The sequence below is a fragment of the Rhineura floridana genome, chromosome 3 (genome assembly GCF_030035675.1).
Source record: "Rhineura floridana isolate rRhiFlo1 chromosome 3, rRhiFlo1.hap2, whole genome shotgun sequence".
Classification (NCBI taxonomy): Eukaryota; Metazoa; Chordata; class Lepidosauria; order Squamata; family Rhineuridae; genus Rhineura; species Rhineura floridana.
Window position 1 is genome coordinate 88,257,303 of NC_084482.1, and position 22,027 is coordinate 88,279,329.

General features: G+C 41.9%; 1 protein-coding gene across 6 annotated transcripts; it reads right to left on the reverse strand.

The window, feature by feature from the left end:
• Positions 1-644: 644 nt before the first annotated feature.
• SLC26A2 (solute carrier family 26 member 2) lies at positions 645-21,487 on the reverse strand. 6 transcript variants are annotated; one of them, XM_061616834.1, is made up of 3 exons: positions 21,255-21,487; positions 6,159-6,815; positions 645-4,669 (listed from the first exon to the last, which is right to left on the reverse strand). In XM_061616834.1, exons 2-3 carry the CDS (start codon positions 6,801-6,803, stop codon positions 3,164-3,166), a joined length of 2,151 nt encoding a protein of 716 aa, XP_061472818.1. In that variant the 5' UTR covers positions 6,804-6,815; positions 21,255-21,487; the 3' UTR covers positions 645-3,163. The 6 variants fall into 6 exon arrangements, with proteins under 6 accessions (XP_061472818.1, XP_061472820.1, XP_061472821.1 ...); XM_061616836.1 differs by having other exon boundaries at positions 21,203-21,487; XM_061616837.1 differs by lacking the exon at positions 21,255-21,487 and adding an exon at positions 21,047-21,067.
• Between the last annotated feature and the right edge of the window lie 540 nt (positions 21,488-22,027).

The window sequence follows — 22,027 nt, forward strand, 5'->3', positions numbered from 1 at the left end:
AATCTAATAGCCATTTTACCACTGCTGATAGCTATGACAATCTGAAATGCTTTCAAAAGAGGCTGCACAGGACAAATCTATTCATAATGAACTCCTGTGATAATGCAGTTGTTAAGAGCCCTTGTTCTTGTGTGCTAAAAAATGCTAATAATTACAATACAGAAGTCGCAAAGCTTCCTTTCCTTTTTCCATCCTTATGCTGTTCCAGAATATTTTAAAACAGAAATAACTTTTTTAAATGATGCAAAATTATATTCCTCCCCCCCAAAAAACCTCACACAAAAATACACTCTTTGCAACTTTCCTAATCCAGTACTTAAATAACTATAGCACCACCAACAGGTGATAGAAAGAAATCTTTAGCTTAAAGTGGCCATAGAGGTTTCTGTTTCATTCTCATTTGCTTGCATTTTACACATCTAACCCGCAGGAACTTGAAAACAACTAATTTATCTTATTTCTGCAAAGACATTTTAGCCATATACAAGAAAAAGTGCAATGAAAATATTTGTAGAATTTTTACCTTATGTATTATGCAATAGCAGCTGACAGAGAAGGAGTTTATTTACAAACTATCCTGTAATTATTATTATTATTTATTATTTATTAAATTTATTAGTCGCCCATCTGGCTGGCTGTCCAGCCACTCTGGGCGACGTACAGAATAAAAATATACAAATACATTAAGACATTACAAATCTCAACAATAATAATAAAACCTAACCCACCCCAAAAGCCTGCCTGAAGAGCCAGGTCTTCAAGGCCCGGCGGAAGCTCATCATAGAGGGGGCATGGCAGAGATCATTTGGGAGGGAATTCCACAAAGTGGGAGCCACAATTGAAAAAGCCCTCTCCCTAGTTCTCATCAGTCTAGCTGTTTTAACTGGTGGGATAGAGAGAAGGCCTTTTGAGGCTGATCTTGTTGAGCGGCATCCCTGATGTTGGAGGCGCTCCTTCAGATAGACTGGGCCGAAATCGTATAGGGTTTTAAAGGTCAGAACCAACAGCATGAATTGGGCCCGGAAAACAACCGGTAACCAGTGCAACTCCTTCAGCACTGGAGTGATGTGATCTCGCCGGAGGCTGCCTTTAATCAGGCAAGCCACCGCATTCTGTACCAGTTGCAGCTTCTGGCCAGTTTTCAAGGGTAACCCCACATAGAGCACATTACAGTAGTCTAGGCGAGAGGAGACCAGGACATGTACCACAGATGGGAGCAGATGGTTGGGAAGGTAGGGGCGCAGCCTCCGTATCAGATGGAGTTGATACAGTGCCGCCCAGCTCACAGTTGAGACCTGAGCCTCCATGGACAGCTGGGAGTCAAGAATGACCCCAAGGCTGCGGACCTGGTCTTTCAGGGGCAATTGTACCCCATTGAGCACCATGTCAACATCCCCCAACCTTCCTTTGTCTCCCACAAACAGTACCTCGGTTTTGTCAGGGTTCAGCTTCAGCTTATTCCTTCCCATCCAGCCACTCACCGACTCCAGGCACTTGGACAGGGTTTCTACAACCAACCTTGGTAAAGGTTTGAATGAGAGATAGAGCTGCGTGTCATCAGCATACTGGTGACACTGCAGCCCAAATCTCCTGATGATAGCCCCCAGTGGCTTTATATAGATGTTGAACAGCATCGGGGAGAGGATGGAACCCTGTGGCACCCCACAAGTGAGAGGCCAAGGATCTGAAACCTCATCCCCCAATACCACTCTCTGGTACCTACCAGAGACGAAGGAACGGAACCACTGCAATACAGTGCCCCCTATGCCTAACCTTTTCAGGCAGTCCAGGATACCATGGTCAACGGTATCAAAAGCCACTGAGAGATCCAGGAGGACAAGGAAGGTGCATTCGCCCCTATCCAACGCCCTCCTCATATCATCCACCAAGGTGACCAAGGCCGTTTCAGTCCCATGTCCAGGCCTGAAGCCTGACTTAAATGGATCCAGATAATCTGCCCTGATTACCCTGCAATCACCATCCACTGGTTTTCTTAATAGAAGGGTCAGTGCTTTGTTTTCCAAAGAAATGTCTGAGAGGTTGATTAAGAGGTTGATTAAATATTCAGCTTGTTTCATACACTATGAATGACACCACTAAAACCCTCAGCTTTCAAACAGTTGACAACATGTCCTTTCCCTTGTTTAAAGTCCTAGTAAAGGTACTTATGATCGGCTTTAGAACATTCTCTGTTTATTGCCTTATCAACAGGTTAGAACAGGCTACATGTCTTTTCCCCCCAGTAATTTCTTGGGCAGTTCAAGGTAAGTCAGAAGGCAACTGCTTTGCCCTGAACTGTGAAGCATGATTAGATGAAACCATGAACTTGATAAAATGGCATAGGCTTGGATCTTAAGTGAGTGGTAGGAAGTTCATGGAAGTAAAGTTTCCTGTCCCACCTTCTCTCTTGCTTTGGCCCCCTGAAAAGCCTCTCCAGAGTATCTGCGAGTCCTGAATAATGTGGGGAAGGGACACAGCAGCTGCTTAGGGAGGAGTGGAAATTACCCAAATCCGGCAGAGAGGACCCCCCAGTTTTAAGCAATTATCCCCCTATAGCAACCATCAGTCCTCCCCCACACATTGTTCAGAAGAGCCTTGAACCTCTAAACAGGTTTTTCAGGGAACCCAGGGAGTAGCAAAGAGGAAGATAGGACAGAAAACTTTCCTTCCATTAACTTCCTATGGATCACTTATCTTAGGATCCAATCCATACTTATTGTTTTAAGACAAAAATCCCATCAAGAATGGTGGCACTGTCTTCATGCTGCCCTGGGCTCCTTTGGAGGAAGGTGCAGGATATAAATGTAGTAATAATAAGCCCAAGTGGGCATCAGTGTGAGGTGAAAAATTGGGGACAACATTGAAAGGAGAAAGAGGTGTGACTGTGAGGCACATCTGGTGTTAAGAGCATTTGTTCTGCTAGCCCACCACGGACAGGCTGTAGACATAATTATCCACATTATCTCACGTTCTTAATGCCATATCCAACAGAGCAAACGTAAAGCATCAAAACACATTTTAATGATCTTGTACGATCAACAGCATATGAATAAAAAGAGTAGCCCTTTAAATCTGTGTGAGTGTACGCCCAGCGTTATCACACACATACAAGTATGCCATTGCCTGAATTTGGCTAACATTCACCATGATCCTTTTACTTACATTAGGCTTCAGAGGCACAGCACCCAATCTGCCTGTAAGCACACAATGCATATTCCACAGCTTGGTGCACACTATGAAAGAGAAATTGTTTCTCCCCGTTTTTAATGTACTCCCCTCGATGTAGCGATTCCCTCACAGAGGGATTGCACTGAGCCAGCAGCACCTGGATACCAATTTCCCCATAATCCTTGTGAACCTCTTTGAGCGTGTGGATCCCTGCTGTATCTAAGAACTGCACCGCACAGCAGTCAATCACTATAGTATGAAATTCCAGTGGCCGAGTGACAAGCTGTAGTGAGATCTCTGCCTGGTTTCCATTGGCATTGATCATTTTCTTGCCAAGCTTTTGCTTTTCTGCTTTTCTCTTTGCTGCCAACTCCCATAAAGGATTGACTCCAGTCTGCTTATAAAGCATGGACTTGAAGCTCTCTTTATTAGCATAGTAGATGGGTGCTTCAAAACGAAAAACTTTGATCCCTGGTTTTGTCTGAAGGTCCCTATATGCAGGAAGGGGTTCATAGATTTCAGATTCTGGCACCCAGCCCAGTAACTGTCCTTCTGGTCTCTGAGTCCGCACAATGACACATAGCATTGAAAAGCAGACCCCAATCAGAAGACCAAGTTCAGTACTTATCAATGCTGAAGATAACATAGTGACGAACCAGATCACTGTGTCCACCTTGCTTAATTGCCACATTTTGGGTAGGTCACTAAATTTCTGCAAGGCTCCTCTGAGATTGACAATGGTTATGACCCCCAGGACACACTTCTGGAGGGAATAGAAAAGGGGAGCAATCACAAGGAGGACTAATAAGATGACCAAGCCAGTCACCACACCAGAGACCTGAGTCCTACAGCCTGTTGACTCTTTGACAAGTGTCTTGGCAAGGGCCGCACTAGTTGTGAAACAGTGGAAAAAGGAAGGGATGATGTTACAGAAACCAATGGCATACATTTCCTGGTTGGGTTTAACTGTGTAGCCGTGCTTCTTGGCAAACATCTCAGAAAGAGATACAGTGATGGCAAAGCCAATAATGGCTATGGCTACAGCATCCATAGCCACACTGGGAATCAGATTCCAGTCTGGTGGTTGTGGGGGCAGAAACCCAGTAGGAATGTGCCCAGAGACACTGGAGCCATACTTCTCTTTCAGCTTCCCAAAATGAGATGCCAGTGTAGCTGCCACCACCACCACCAACTCAGTGGGCATAGGAGCCTTAAGCTTGGATTTGAACCGCTCATTCAGCTCTTTAGTTGGGATAAGAAGAAGGAGGCACAAGCAGCTAGTGATGAGATCACAGATGTTGGTCTTGTGGATGTTTCGGAATATGTTTATCCAAGTGGTTACGAAAGAACCAATGCCATTGCTGCGAGGAATGTCTAAGCCCAAGAGGTATTTGGCTTGTGAGGTAAGGATGGTGAAAGAAGCACCTGTAACAAATCCGCTGAGCAAGGCATCAGAGAGGTACACAGAGACAAAGCCCACCTGAAAGAAGCCCAGGGCAACCTGAAAAGAAATATATGAAAGATCAGAAGACAATTGTGCAACAAAGGACTGATGAGCATGACTAGATAATACATACACCATTTAAATTGCAGCTCAAATTCATAATAATAGTTAGGATGCAGGACATCTATTAGATTGGTTTACATTTGTTTCAGGTTCTTTATCAGGATTTATTTTTTGGCTTTTTAAAAAACTTTTGGATTTGCAGATTTTTTTCTCCATTAATATTTTATATAATGTTTTCAAAACAGCATCATATATCTGGGGCAGATGGGTATGTGTGCATGCGCATGCATATGACATTTTATGGGATGATGTAGTTGTGAGGAATGGGTTTTTATTATTTAGCTTTACATAGTTATCCAATATTAATCTGTGTTGATTGACGCCACCACAGTTTTAACCATCATGATAATCTGGCAGATCAGGTTTGTGCTAGGCCTGGGGACTTATGGTGATTAATGAATAGAATGAAGTAGTCCCGGGTTTTTTGATTGGCTGGACATATGCAGAGGGGAAAAAAGTCAGGAGTCCTGGTTCCCTTATATAGTACCAGTTAAGGCATGGGGGAGAAGGCAAGAAGCAGAGGATTGGAAAGAGTGAGTGCAGTATGTTCAAGTGGAGTGGAAACAACATTTCATCACACACTGAGAAACACTGACTCTCATGCCCCTCTATAGTGTAAAATCTAGTTTTTCTACTTATTGAACAATACAGTTTCATCCCACTATTTCTCCAAGGCTCTTGGTGGCATACACCCCCCATTTAATCCTTACAATCACCCTATACAATAGGCTAGGCTAAAAACAGGGACTTGATGGCCCAATTTAGATGTAACAGTAAACCATGGTTTTAAGGAAGAGGCGCAGCAAGCCTCAGGCTCATGCACCTCCCTCCTCTCTCTTCCTGTAATATGGCCATGAGGAGATTTAAAGCTTCTTTCTGCTTCCATTTTAGTTTAGCCACAAGGCTTCCATTTTAGGTTAGCATTTCAGGCAAATCCTAAACTGTAGTTAATCTTAAATTTGGTTTGTTGAAATAAGCCAGTTTCTTAGACTATGGTTTGAAGTTGGCTTGTTTCAACAAACCAAATTTAAGATTAATCACAGTTAGTCTAGTTCATATGACACAGTAACCTGCAGATGATCTAAAATGGAAGCAAAAGCTTTCGAACTCCTCTTCTCATCCACCCCAGGAGGATAAGGGGTGAGTATACAAACCAAAATTTGATGGGGTTCATTCACATAATGCTAAACTATGGTTTAGAATTACATCTGAACCAATACATCAAGGTAAAGGGCTAAACGGGGACTGGCTCCTAACCACCATCTTGCAAAAACAAATTCCATTATCACTAGGCGTGTGCTTAAATACAAGACTGCACTAATGCTATAGTACCATTCTGTCACCAACCTTGTCTAGGAAGGCAACAAGAGGAAAAGTACAGGAAGCATATAAAATAGATGCCCTTTGGATTGTCACCTCTTACCTGATAAATCCCAGCAATGAAAGTCACAGTGGCTCCAACTGTAATTGCATAGCAACTTTTATCACATAACATTTGCGATGTCTGGTTCACAGTCAACAGCCCCAGTGTGCTATTATTTTCATCAAGATGTATGTCTGAGTTATAACTGCTAGGAATGTTTGGTTCCAAATCATATCCAGCTCTCTGTACTTCGCGGTCCACTACTTCTCCTATCATCAGGCAGAGCACACCAAAAATGCCAACAGAGATGTGATGGGAGGTTCCAAACAGAAAATAGATGATGCTTGCAAAAAATGATGTATACAGACCATAGATGGGATCTTGGCCAGCCAACAGGGAATAAGCAATGGACTGTGGAACCAGCAAGATTCCCACAATCACACCAGACATTATATCTCCCAAGATGTTCTCTTTCAGGTTGTACTTAGGGAGCCATTTCAGTACTGGGAGGAAACTGAAGATCAGATCTTTGGCTCTAGCTGGCGTGCAGGTGCACTTTTTCTTCACTTTCTTCAACATGCATGCCTTGATATCTGTGCTCTTTTCTATATGTTCCAGGAAGATCCTGGGATGACTATTTTGTTTGCCATCATTTACTTCTGCCATCTCAAACACTGGATGAACATGATTGGCTTCAGTTGCCATCCTCAGAGCTTACTAGAATAGTGGGAAAACAGAGAAAAAGTAGTCAACACATTCTCTAGATTTCAAGCTTATTAAAACAAAACAAATACAATCAACTCCCCGAAACAGAAAGGCCTTATCAAGGGCACTTATAAACTGCCAAAAAAAACCACAAACACCCTAGCCTCGATCAGCACAAACAGCTCTAGGCTTAAACTGCACCACTGATACATAGAACCTTTAAAGCAGACTTTGCCACTCTCTTCAGTGTTGGGGCCAAGTCCATGCATACAATGGCTGAAGACAACAGAGACATCTGTAATCACATGGGAGCTCTTGTGTACATACACAACCAGGGTTATAGCAGGGGGGCACTGTGACGTCCTTCCCTGGTTCTCCCTGTCAGGTTCCCACCTGCTTGTGGCTACTGCCTTTCACTAGGCACCACCAGGGACACCACCAGTCAGGACCGTCCTTTATATGGTTTCTCACTCCGCTCTAGCACAGATCTCACTAGATCCCACTGCTAGGCACCACCAGTCACTTCCTGTAACCGATACTCCCAGACACTTTGCCTAAGTCTCTCTATAGCTTGTTACTTTGTGACTGTGTGCCTGTGCTGTTCCCAACCCCCTTGTATCTTTATATATAAAGCATACAACTCTGGGTTGCTCTGGATACTTGACTTGTTACAATATCTCCCTTCACCGTGGCCACCATTAGATACAGTTTCTGTTCAGCCTTGGTAATTACCTTGCCCTCCCTTCTGGTCTGTATATTCCCCCAGCCAAGGATCAGGCCTTTGGTAAACCAAATAAGTATTTATTTACTAACAACAGGAAATAACAAGATTACTTTAGGAACGTTTCACAAGCATATGGTTTCATATGTGGTCACTCTTTATGTTTCTGTTCATATATATACTCTTTAAATATCAGCCAAATACAATCCAAACTTCCCTCAGAACTCTGCCAACCAACCCTCACCAAACGACCTCACTCTAACCAACTCAACAACTTCTCCCCCCCTCATCACTCACAAACCTCCATTTATACCTTCAGCCAGCCAGCCAGCACTCAGCCAATCATCATCCAGCATACTTCAGCTTCTCACCCATGTACTCCCCCTTTCTCTCTGTCAATTGCTATACATCACCTAATAGACCCGCACTTACCATATTTACAGATGCTTAACCTACAGGAACATCACAGGCACCTCTTGTAAATTTTTCTCTCTCCCCTCTAATGTTTTATACAAATATTACAGGTTTTTTCCTCCCCCGTATTTCCCCCCCAATTATGTCCCCCTACTTCCCCCCCTCCAATTTTAAGGCTGTCTACAGGCCTGTAAACTCCTGAAATGGCTGTGTACCATCATAAGGTTTCATGCTGTATAGTGACTGTGAGCAGTACAAACCATGGAAGTGAATAAAAATACAGAGCTCATTTTCTTGATTTCAAGATCTAAAGCCAACTCCAGAAAGGTTAAAGGAGGGAGGAAGACCTCTACCTTTAAATCCGTCTCATGTTTTTGAAGCTGTGTTTGTTTGTCTCCTGCACTTTCTTCCATGGAGTTCAAGTCAGCATACACATAATGCTCACATTTTTATCCTTACAAAAGCCTTATGAGATAGAATAGGCTAGAGGCACTGATTGCCCCAAAACCATTCAGTGAGCAAAAATCTGAGTAGGCATGTGGACATGGGTTTTGAAAACCAATACTATACCACATTGGTAAAAACAACAACAATGAATTTGTGTAGCTGAGACTAAATTATTTTAAAGTAAGATTTGTACTGGGTTAGTTCATATTTCTGATACTATTTACAACTCGCATTGTTTTCACATCTGTAAATAGATAACTCCTCGTGTCCATTGGAAACTATTCTGCAGAATATTGATTGATTGATTGATTGATTGAATTTGTTAGTCGCCCATCTGGCTGGTTATCCAGCCACTCTGGGCGACGTACAAAATAAAACATCCAATAGTCAGTGCCATTATTCCACAATTGTTTGGGGAGCTTTTTTTTAGTGTTGCAAAGTGTTGCTGTACTTCACATATTCACAGAAACAGAAGCAAAAGAGAATGACTCACTATAGGAAACTTCACTAAAATTGCAAAGTAAATCAAACATATTTAAAGTGACTGTCTGATATCAACTGTTTTAATATTTAATACTGCTAAAACAAAATCAGCACAGCATACGTCTTATTTCTGTTATTTGGGCTGATTGCAGGTTTTGCCACCACTCACCATATGCTCAGAGTCACATGTTACCAAATTCTTCCAAGCTACACAGGAAAAGTGTGGGACTGTGAAAGACAGGGAGGGGAGAGTAGAGGGAAGGAGGAAGGGGGGAGAGGGGAGCAGAAGCAGGGGGAGGGGGAAAGAGGGGATTGGAAGGGGAAGGGAAGGGGTGAAAGAGGGGGAGCAAAGGGGCAAAAGGGAGGTGATGGAAGGGAGGAGGAGGGGAGAGGGCAGGTTTGATCTTTTGTATGCTTATTGAGTTCGATGGGATTTACTCTCATACAATCATGCTGAGGATTAGGGATGGGTGAGAATTTCATTTCAGTTTGCATTTCAAGCAGAATTTATCAAATTCCCAATTTCCAAAACAATATGAGAACCGAAACACAGCCATCCTTTGAAATTCACATTTATTAGAATTTTGGGATGCAGTTCGCCAACTAAACAACATTTACAAAAATGCATATATTAGGGGAAAGCATGCATAAAAATAAATACGAGTGAAAATAACATGCAAGAAGGTATGAAATGATGAGAAATGGCTTGCAAAAATGTGTACCTTTATCAAAACTGCCTACAAAAATGTGTTTATTTGGAGAAATTCGCACTAAAATGGTGGAGAATTTTCATGAGGATTTTTTTTAAAAAAAAATTGCAGATCACTGTAGAAATGTAGAAAACTAGAGAACCAAAACAGACAGATCTTTCCATCCCTACTTAGGATAGGTAAAACTGACTGGGGGGAGGGAATGAAGGGATTGGAAGGGGATGGGGAGGAGAAGGGAGGGGTAAAGAAAGGAGGAGTGGAGGGGCAAGAGGGAGGGGATAGGAGGAAGGAGGGGCAGGTTTTATCATTTACATGCTTTTTGAGTTCAATGTCTACTCCTTTGCAATCATGCTTAGGATAGGTGAAACTGACCTGGGGGGCAAGGAGGGGAGGAGGACAGGAAGGGTAGGAGATTGGATGGGTGGGCACTGGGCAGAGGGGAAGCCCCTTTCCTTTCCAAAAGGAAAATGTGAACAGTACCATTATTTTTCTGCATTTCCCCCACCTTTTCATTCTACAGCAGGCACATGTAGCCTCCCACACAAATCTAAACCAAAGCTGTCCCTGGCCACATCCACACCAGACCTTTATCTCACTTTAAACAGTCATGGCTTCCTCCAAAGAATCCTGGGAAGTGTAGTTAGCGAAGGGTGCTGAGAGTTGCTAGGAGATGCCCTGTTCCCCTCACAGAGCTTCAATCAGAGCGGATGACTGTTAAACCACTCTGGCCACTGGAGCTCTGTCGGGGAATAGGAGTCTCCTTTCAGCACCCTTCACAAACTACACTTCCAGGATTCTTTGGGGGAAGCCATGACAGTCTCAAGTGAAATAAAGGTCTGGTGTGGGTGTGGCCCCCTCATTAGTCAAGCTGTGAGTCTGGCTTTTAGAACACTGACAGTTGGTTCTTACTTAGCATGCCCGGCCTTATCACTGAGTTCAATGCTAAATTTCTTTAATTAAAAATCAGCTAGGCATTATTTTAACTTTTAAACTGCAGAAGATGAAGGTCAGCGTATGGGGCAAGGTCAGTAATAGGATTACAGGTACTCTGTGAACATGGTTGTTTTTTAAATTAATTTCAACAGATTATGAGAACTCTGACAGAAAAAGTCTAAAAGGGATATGGTTTCTCACTCTCTCTTTTTGCACTTTGAACTCTTGATTCTCTCTGACTGTTTTGTGTATTGACATGAAAATGTAGAGGGTTGTTAAGCCAGAGTTTCTGAGTTCAGGACTATAAGCATTGTAAGGTTTTGTTTGGAAATGAGCTTATGGGAAGCATCAGAATGGCATGGGGGGTATTTTCAATTTAACATTGCGGAATGCAAAAAATCCATGCTGGCTATAGTGTACAGCCACTCTTGTGGCTGTATAATACAATTCACAGAAACAAAAATCAAGTGGCTAGAAGAGATTAGCCTTGACCCATTTTCACTCAGTCAAGAAGATGAAGTTCCCAGACTCTTTTGGTCACTGTCCTATTGACAAAGACCAAGCAACACAAGACAGCTTAGGAACAGAAATATTCTTCCTTCAGGAATATACCAGAATTCATAAACCTACAACCTTAATATTAACAGAATTCTTCAAAAAAGAAAATAATAGTAGCAGTTTGAGAGTAAAAGAAAGATTGGACTTTGGAACTATTTGCAGATGTTCTTTGCAATATTTGTACTAAGCCATGACTAACAATGTTCTTACATTATCATAGGTGTAGCACCCAAAGGCTTTTAAAATCCCTCACTTCCAGGATGGAAGAGAGTCAAAGTAAACTAAAATTTTAATGTGGAAGTCAAACTATAACCTTAGCTGTGATGTGTGGGCCAAATCAGATGCAGGAGAACTGAAGTGTTTCCTCATTGTTATTATTCCTGCCCCCAAATGGGGGCTCCAAATCTGATCAGAGCAATGGTGGAGGAGAGGAGGTGGTTCACCCTCTTTCCTCAGCCTGTATGCCTGGTCAAAATCAAGACCTCTTCTCAATCTCCTTGTTCACAGGAGGGGGAGGGAGAGTGTCTAAGTATGCCTTATAATTATGTGACTTTGTGGATCTGGTGTTGTCTAGTGACTAAGGGCGCAATCCAACTCATATTTACACCAGACTGAGGGCAGTTGGATATGGGAGACTCCCGGCTCCCCCAGCAAAAGCCCTTCTGCTGCGACAGAACTGGGACACTGTTGGCTCAGCCGGGCGTCCACTGGGGAAGCCCAGCCCAGCAGAAGGGGTGCTGGAAAAAGCCACCCTAAGACCCAATAAAGCAGTGTTCTGAGGGCATGTTGGAGGAGGAGCCTAGGGGGGACTTATGCAACATCCAACACTCGTTTGGCACACTCCTGCGGGTCCTGATCTGGGCCAAAGTTATGCCAAGAAAAATGTCGGTCTAAGAAAATAATTCAAATGGAAGTCAATGGGGAGCACTTAATCACCAGTCAGAGTATTCATGAGGGGTGGCTTTTTCTTTTTTGGTCGTCAGTGCAGCTCCCAGCCTGGAGGCTCCCAAATGGGAAATGGATGTCGCAGAGCTTCCCGCCAGCACCTTCTCTGCCAGCTTCCCTTGAGTTGGATTGCTCTTCCCGATTGCAATCCTATCCCAACTTAACCTATGAGTAAGGCCCACTGACTTCAATGGGACTTACTTCTGAGTCGACATGATTGGACTGTAGCATAAGAGTGTGAGCTCTGTGCTGGGAAGACCCTGGTTTAAGTTCACCACCAACTAGGCAAGTCACTTTCAGCCTCAATCTGCAACATGATAATAGTATCAACCTACCTTACAGGGCTGATAAACACAGTAATACTATCATTTGTAATTTTAAAACTTCTAATTGCTGTACTTGAAAGTGCTTACTAAAGCTGGAGTCAGTGGCTACTGCAGTGTAATAAGTAATCAATATTCCTTTACCCTGAAACCTTAGATCAGTATTAAGATCTAAGAGTGTCAAATATTGGATATTTATGTTTAATTCTTTAAGGTTGCAGTCCAGTGTGCAGGTAAACTAATGTTTCTTCCTTTTTTTTCTCCCAGCAGCAGCTCCTTGTGTTGTATCAGAGGCTGCTTCTGAAGTTTCCTTAAGAGTCAGGAGCAGCTTGTCAGCTGTATCATCATCATCAATTACATTTATATTCTGCCTTTCTTCAAAGTAGTTCAAGATGGTGTATAGATTCTCCTCCTTCCCATTTTATTATCACAACAATCCTGTGGGGTAGGTTAGAGGCTGAGAAATTAATTACTGGCTCAAGATCACCCAATGAATTTCATGACTGAGTGGGAATTTGAACCCAGTTCTCCCTGGTCTTAGTTCAATTTTCCAACATTATACATTGTACTGTACTAGAGAACGCTTTTGGAAGCTCTACTGTGCATTCAGAGTATACCACATTGCCTCTCAATTTTGAGTCCACATCTCCAAACTACATTTAGCAGTCATTCCTACATGTTATGTTTAGGATGCTCACTAACACAGGGGTTCATGTTTGAAGACTTATTGATTGCCCCCCTTCTCTTAAAAAAAAAACTCAATGCAGCTTCTCAGACATCCTGGAAAGTATGATTAATTCCAACCAGTGTCTGAACCAAAGAGCCTTTATTCTAATTTAATGTCCTTGAATGCATGTACAGCAAAATAGCCGTATATTCATCAAATGAATGCTGAAGAGTGTCTAGACTACAGTAACAGACTTCTTTCATAAGGGGAAAAACAGTTTGCTTGCAAGTTGCCTGGCACTGAAGTTGGCTTGCTTACAAAACACTTTTGTAGGTACCAGCATAAAAGCTTTCATTTTGTAGTGCAGAAAATATCATTCCTTTAGATAAGCAGTTATTGCTTTATAACAGTATGCCAATTATAAACATATTGCCAGCTCTGGTTTTCTACTTTCCTTACAGTATAAAACTGTCCTATAGCTTTTGTCAGTAACTTTTAATTCCCAAGAATATGTACATTTAGCAAAAATTTCCAGCCTTAGAATTTGTCATGACTAGCTCCTTTGTCTGCCTATGTCCTCAAGAAATACCCAGAATGTGTAGATGTTAGTGGGGAAACCACAGGACCAAGATGTCCACATGATGTCACAAATCTCACCTTGAGATTTTTTCAAGGATGGGCATAATTTTTTCTAAATACAAGACAGATTTTAAAATTATTATACATGATTAAAAGGCTGGCCATACTTAATATTTTTTTCTTTTCATCAGTTTGGCAATCTGGAATAGAGAATACTTCAACTGTTAAAATAGCATAACAGAATCAAATGACTTCAAAAACCAGAATAGTCCACAAAAGCTTATGCTATGTGTTAGTCAAGCCTCTGCTGTTTTTCCTGAATAGACTAACACAACTACCCATTTGGCATTTTTATTTTTTTAAAAAATAAACAAGCTCAAGTCTCATCAGCACTATTTAAAAAGACACACTTTTCAACTAAATACTGTCAGTTCCGATGACTATACTTCTTACTGTCTGAAGGGAGTGAGTCTCTGCTGCAATCCTAACTTCCCTTACCTGGGAGTAAACCCCACTGAATGTATTTGTTTTAAAAATTGAAATACAAACTTGATTAGTATTTAAATATAGCTTACACAATGAAATGACACATTAGAAAACTTTCAGTTAAAAAGGAAAACGTTTTGTTAGTTTCTATACATTAATTTTATACACAATCATTTTCACAATAAATTTTTAATATTCCATATAAACAATTCATTATTGCAATAAAATATTAAATTATTAAATTTCAACCGACTGAACCACCAGAGCTAGAAGACCACCTTCCTATTTCATTCTTTCTTACACCTTTTTAAAAATAGAAGTAATCTATTCCATGCCCTAAAATGTCCAATACTTGCTATATATATTGGGTTACCAGATTCCAACTCCTTATAACCTCTTTGGGTTGTATCCAACAAAGTCATTCTGTTTGCACAAGGACTTCTTGCACAAAGGAACTTCTCCACCTGCACCCCCCACAATCTGTTCCAGAGATTCTACCCAAAGTCTGAAGAAGATTGGGGGGGGGGATTCAAGGAGAGGAGAAGTTTCAATGTGCAAGTGGAAGACCTTGCACAAATGCAGCAACTTCATGGAATACAACTCTAATTCTTTTTGAACTTTAATCATTGCAGTTGATTTAAATATATGTAACTGCCCCATATCCCTCTTAATAACCCAACCTTTTGGGCTTCTGTGCATCTTTACTATAAAAATCTGGCCACAGTTATAATATATAATGCCTGAATCTGATGACTTGGCTGAATTTGTTCTTTCATATAATTCAACAAGGAAAAGAGGATTTCATGCTAATGCTTTTCCTTTCCAGATCTCAAATGTTCTCAATCTACCTAATGGATGAAATATTTCATCTTCCAAGATAAACACTACTGGGGATATTCCTGGTGTTAATCGAGATTGATATTAGTTCCATATCCTTAGACATATCTCAATTATAGGTAATGTACTTTTTTACCATCTTTTCTTTAATGTCCAAATTACATTTATAAATTTAATTTTTATTCTTGCAATGGTCCAAAATATTTACTTTCTTCCCTGAATCGCTGAGACAACTATAGTACAACTCCTCTCTCAGAATAACACTGTATCTAGGAAATGCTTAACCGTCCTTCTTTTCATGATTTATACCCTATTGTCTTTGCAATTTTTGCTCTTTTACTATCCCATATAACTTCATTTACATTTTGTTGCCTTTCCATTAATATATGTTCAGAGCACTGAATTGGTAAATTCTAAAACAGAAAAATCAGCTTGAATTCCCACTGAATTCAATAGGACTTACTTCTGAGTAAATATGGCTAGGATTGCACTGTTAGACCTTCTCTTCCCTATGTTTTCGGGAAGGAGCTGTGGTGCTTTCTTTCAACTAACACTGCCTCCTTAAAAGAAAGCTTGCAGTCAAAGGCCTTTGAGTCTGATGGAGGATGGCTAAGACCTGGATACGCCCTTCACCTATCTGTTTGGGATGCAGTTCTAGTTGCTCATTGCTTGAAAGAATCCATGGAAATGGACTGCCTTCACGTCGATCTCGACTTATGGCTACCCTATGAATAGGGTGTTCATGGTAAGCAGTATTCAGAGAGAATTTACCATTGCCTCCCTCTGAGGCTAGTCCTCCCCAGGTGGCTAGGGCCTGCTCAGCTTGCCACAGCTGCACAAAACAGCCCCTTCCTTGTCCGCAACGGCCAGCTGGGGGGCAACTCGGCTCCTTGGGACTATGCAGCTTGCCCACGGCTGCACAGGTGGCAGGGCACATAACCCCTGAGCTACTCACTGTGTAGCTGGCCCTTTAAACCCAGGAGACACGAGCAGACAATTGAACTCACAGACTCTGGACTCCCAGCCAGGCTTTCCTCCCCATACTGGTTTAAAATATGAAACCGAGGCTGATATAGTGACAAGTCAACACATAGATGTATCTTGCATGGCTGCTATGCTCCCTCAACTTCACTGATTAAAATTTGCCTCCCAGTTAAACTATGAACAAACTGATGGCTGATTACAAATAGGAAATCAATGAAAGCTTGTAGCTATTTATATATGACACATACTCCACCAGCAGAGAGCGTCCAGGAACTCTCTCCCCCTTTTCATTAAACTTCTGTCTTTGTCTCCAAGTTGGAGCACAATCACACAACCTCCTATTTCAATATGTACTATTTAAACTATTCACCTGCATTGTGAGAGGACTGAAACAGACAGTTTAAATATACTCATCTGAATCATAACGTGCCTTAATCTGGGTCAAAATAACATTTATAAGGTATAATGAATTCACTGACCTGGTAGCTTTCCAAGGCAGAGATCCAAGTTCACATAAACAGCTACCCAAACTACACATGCGCAAATGGACAGTCTAAGTATGTGCAGTTTTTGACCAGCCACTTTCAAACATTAAACATGCAGCTTTGGTTACTTAAAAAGAAGTTAAACACACACTAACAAACAAAAAGGCAACATTTCAAGCTTATACCAAGGCCTAGCTAAAGGAGAACACATGACCTGTATGTAGTCATGTGCCCAGCTACTGCTTCTCTGGGCTGTGACGGTTATATTGCAAAGTCAACCTAAGAGCTGCATATTACACCATAAGGAGATGCAGAGCTTGTGGGATGTCCCACCTCTGAATCACAAGCATAGTGGAAATGTGCAAGTTCCTGTTTGAGAGAAAAAGCACTATCCCAGGAATATTTGTGAAAGTCTGTAACTCTGGTGAGGGGGTGAAGTATGCAATATTTTAACACAGACATTGGGAACCAAACTAGACATTCTGTTATTCATGCCTTTAGCTGATTTTGCCTGATTTTTTGAAAAAAATAAATAGCTGCTGCAGGAGGGATTTGCAATGGAACAGAAGGTGCAGAGGAGCAATTCTAAAAAAATAGGAACAACCCTGCTGTTCAGACCAAAGGCCCATCTAGTCCAGCATCCTGTTCTCAGTGACCAACTAGATGCCTATGGGAAGCCCCCAAGCAGGGGATGAGCACCACCTGTGATTCCCACCAACTGGTATTCAAATGCATACTGCCTCCGACCATCGAGGTAGGACACTACTGTCATTACTAGTAGCCACTGATAGTCTTATCTTCAATGAATTTGTCTAATCCTCTTTTAAAGCCACCCATTTGGTGGCCATCACTGTCTCCTGTGAGAGCTAATTTCATAGTTTATCTATGTGCTGTATGAAGATGTATATTCTTTTGACTGTCCTGAATCTTTCAACAGGCAGCTTCATTGGATGACCCTGTGTTCTAGCATTATGAGAGGAAAGAAAACTTAACTTTCACAAGATAATGGCTAACCTTATACACCTCTATCATGTGCCACCCCCTTCCATACTTACCTTTTTTCTAAACTAGTCATGTGAGGTGATTGACAGGCCCTAACCACCTGTCATAGTGGCCCACGGGGGTGGGTGGGAAATGGAGAGCCATTTTACTTTTGTAGTGTGAGCTTGAGTTCAAGCCACACTGCAAAAGCAGAACCAAGCTGATCCAAACGGGGCTTGAAATCACCACCAATCAACTGATCGGCAGTGAGTTCAATCCTTGCTTTTGGCAGTGTTTGACTACACTCCAGAGTTACCAGTTGAGAACTCCTGAGTGCATACAATCCAATTATCTTCAGCTGATTGGTGGGGACAACAAGTATTCCTTGACAAGGAACAATCAGGAGTGCCCTTTATGTTGCTTGTTGGCAGCCACATCTGTACCTGTCTCACACCTGATGTCACATATGACATCAGATGTGGGGCAGGTGGCATAGTTTGGAGGGGAAAGCCTCATGGACCAAATTAAGATCTGTGCCAGGCCTAATTAGGTTCCCCATCCCTGCTCTACACAGTATTCCGAGTGTGGCTGCACCATAGATTTGTCCAAGAACAGTATGACAGTATAATACACACACTCCACCAAGCCTCCTTGATGGAATTGAAAGATTATACAACATGACATTATCACATTAGCAGCCTCCCTCCCTAGCTCCGCTTGGCTGCCAGTTGCATACATTAAACAAAAGCAAACACAATGTTACATCACACATTTATTTTTAGTATACATTACCATGAAAAGGTGGATTAGTCATTGGTCTCCTCATAACATGTCGTTTGGACCCAAGGGTTAATGGCATGTCCATAGGCATTCAGCAAGTTTATGTGTGAATCTACATTTGGCCTTCCAGCTCAACATTTATGCTTGTGACCACACAACCAGCTATAAGACCAGGAATATGTGAATCAGTCAACAACACAGACCCATAGAAATAAGACTTACTCTATAAGTCTTACACTAGGGACCCACACCTCCTACTAAACCCAGTTCCTCTTGCTTGACAGCACCCCTTTTATTTTTCTCCCTTCTATCACTTGAATTCTTTCTCTTCTAGAGCAGTGTTCTCAAACATTTTTTCCCACGGACCATTTGAAAATCACTGAAGGTCTTGACAGACGGCTTAATGACCTTTTCACCTGTTGTAGCAATTGTAATGTGCTATATGATTTTTAATTGTATTTTTTATTGCTGCTTTTATTTCTTTTGTATTTTATTGTATTGCAATTTAAATTCCATAGAATTCAAACTGCAATTGCAATAAAATACAATATGAGAAACAAAGCAAGCAATAAAAATCCAATTAGAAATAAATATGAACATTTAATGCGTACATGCCATGGACCACCTGAATGAAGCTCGTGGACCACTGGTAGTCCACGGACCGCAGTTTGGGAATCGCTGTTCCTTCCTCAAAGCCCCAGCTCTATCTTGGCTTTTCCAAGGTAAATGTTATTCTTCTTTCCTTCCTTTTTTAGACTGCAACCCTGCGGGCAAGATCTGTCCTTTATTTTTACCTGCACAGAGCACTTAGTCACTTCTTTGGAGCTTTAGAAACAAATAACAAAGCTTCTAAAATCTATACTTCAGATTTGACAATTAAGGCCTGGCTTACATAGTCAATTTCCCTTAACACTAACATCTATAGTCTGCCTTTGGCATCACATGCCCAAGGTCATGTGTGGAAAAAATTAGCATGAACAGGGTCATACACACAACGCACCTAGCTACAGTTCTTTTTCTACAATCAGAGTATTTTTTTCAACTCATACACTTATGGAAATTGCTGTAGTCATATCCACGTACACACATTTCTCTATACAAGCTGCATTCCAAGGATGGACAGTGGCTGCTTGTGTAGAGAGAAAATGATTTTGTGAACCAACCCGAAAATAATGGCCATAAAAACACCAGCAAATAACAGCCAATGAAATCAATAGCGACCACTCTTCCAAACAGTCATGTTCAAAAGTGAAACTTACAGCCTTCTTCTTCCAAATACATTGTGAACCATTCTTGGGGGGGGGAGGCACTGAACACTATGATCAGAAGCAAATATTCACAGATCAGCCATATATTCTATAAGGTAAATTACAACAGATCCACTTTCTATTCCCCAAACCAGGCCATTAGCTTCCACCACACTTCTTTATGATAATCAAAGACACAACTTTATTTTATAGGTAATCTCTTGAGTGATGCTGTCTGAACTTTCCTCCAGAATCCCAGGTAATAAGGGATTAGATTCCAGGTTGTCATTCCTGTTTAAAAAACACTGTTTAAAGAAAGGACTGGGGAGGGCAGCTATGAGAGAACTAGAAAAGGTCCTCAAATGCAAAGATGTATCACTGAACACTAAAGTCAGGATCATTCAGACCTGGTATGGATGTGAAAGTTGGACAGTGAAAAAAGCGGATAAGAGAAAAATAAACTCATTTGAAATGTGGTGTTGGAGGAGAGCTTTGTGCATACCATGGACTGCGAAAAAGTCAAAAAATTGGGTGTTAGAACAAATTAAACTAGAACTGTCACTAGAAGCTAAAATGGTGAAACTGAGATTATCATACTTTGGACACATAACGAGAAGACATGATTCACTAGAAAAGACCATAATGTTGGGAAAAACAGAAGGGAGTAGAAAAAGAGGAAGACCAAACAAGAGATGGATTGATTCCTTAAAGGAAGTCACAGACCTGAACTTACAAGATCTGAACAGGGTGGTTCATGACAGATGCTATTGGTGGTCGCTGATTCATAGGGTCGCCATAACTTGTGATCAGCTTGAAGGCACATAACAACAAAATAAATTCAGTGATGTTATATTTCTCATATATATCTTGGGGAAAAATCAGTACCTTCCAGAACCCTTCTTTTTCCCTGCACCACGGTACACTGCTTCCTTTATCTTTTACTTCTCTCCCATTTTAAATGTGTTTTATTATTTTGAGAATTGGTTCAAACATTACAAGGAAATGGAAAAAGCAGCAACTTCTGTGACTGGCATTTTTGCCCCACTTCCTACGTTGATATCCAAGTAGTAAATCCGTGATCACTTTAAGTCATTCTGGCCCTGCTACAGGTGAGTTCCATCACTGCCAGCACCACTTTGGGCACTATATTAGAGGTGGGGGATGCAACACTAATTATTTCCTGAGCTTGCTTTTGGATAGTGTGAGAGATTATTCAGAACAAACAGTCCAACAAAGTGGGTGCATTATTCCAGTTCTGAGTACAAGCCATTTGAACACATATCCCCAAACCTAAATAAATAAATACCACTGACTGCTAACCACTCAAACTTTCTCTACTGAGAAACACTGTAAGAGAGAGCGCTTACCATACAAATATCGTTTAATCAACTGTTGCAGAATAGTTAAATGCTTTGGAGCATTCTGGTTTTAGAAGTGTATGGAGAGAAGCAAAGTAAACGAGGCTGGCATCTTAGACAACCCCCTCGAAGAGTCCCCGACAGCCCCTCAAAACACCCGCGGGCGCGCAGGATCCACCGGAGCCTCAGCGCCTCTACACCAGGCAAAAAGACACGACGCTTCCTGACGCTTCCCGATCTGAACATGTCCTACTCCTGCCTCTCCTCTCCTCATAACCCACTCCCGATCAAGATACTTTCCCCACCTCTGACTGACTCGTCTGGAGGTTCACCATAGAAGAGAAACACACACTAACACGCTTAAAGAGTATTCACCATTTACTCTCTTCCCCACAAGCCCCCCTCAGCTGCCCAGCCTTCCGCCCCCCTCTCTGCGCTCCTCTCCCCTCGCTTCTGCTCACTTCACTTCACTTGGCCGGCCTTACCCACCAATGGGAAAAGCGCGCGACTCACTCAGCGGCCTCCTTGGTCAAAGACGCGACGAGGCTTGCTCGTTGAGTTCCTGACAACGAGCGGCCCGGAGGAGGAGGAGAAGAAGGGAGGCCCCACCCGGGCTCGGCCAGGCCACCGCCCCCTTGGCTGCCAGCACAGCGACTTTGGAGAGAACGGCCTCGTGTCACTTTTACTTTGGCCAGCCTGCTGAGAAATTGCAACCCGAGGAGAGAGCTTTCTTCCCATCCGTGTGTGATGGAAGAAAGAGGAAACACGCCTCAGCAGCCTTTTTACATGAGGGAGGGAGCAGAAGGGTTAGAGAAATTTGGTATCCAGAGTCTTTGGAAAGATCCATATACTTTGAGGTCAGCGTTACCACTTGCAAAAGATGTGAACAGAGCAGGTTTGCTTACGCAGAATGAACGAAATGATTGTGTCTGTATGCGACCTCCTATACTATAAAATATTAAAACTAGAATACAGCATGCATCATCTAATAATTTCAAATTTGACTAGTTTTAGACAAAGAATTGGTGGACTGCTATTATGTTCATTTTATATATGAGCTACTGAGGTTGGGAGTGTCTTGCTTCAGGAGTGGGACTTGAGCCCATGTGGCCCAGCTGTCTGTTGTCCTTACATATACGTACCCACATATTTATAATTGGGGATCATTCACAGCAGGCCTGCACAATTTGTCTAATCCCACTAAATTGAAGACAGTCTGCCAAGCATAAACAGAGGCCCTCTAAAGGTAAATTATTTTTGCCTGAGATTGAAAAACTAGGGGAATG

Coding starts and splice junctions, on each gene's coding strand:
- SLC26A2 (XM_061616834.1), bottom strand. CDS start 6,803: ATGGCAACTGAAGCCAATCATGTTCATCCAGTGTTTGAGATGGCAGAA. Junction 4,670..6,158: donor TCATTGCTGGGATTTATCAG/GTAAGAGGTGAC, acceptor ATTTCTTTTCAG/GTTGCCCTGGGCTTCTTTCA.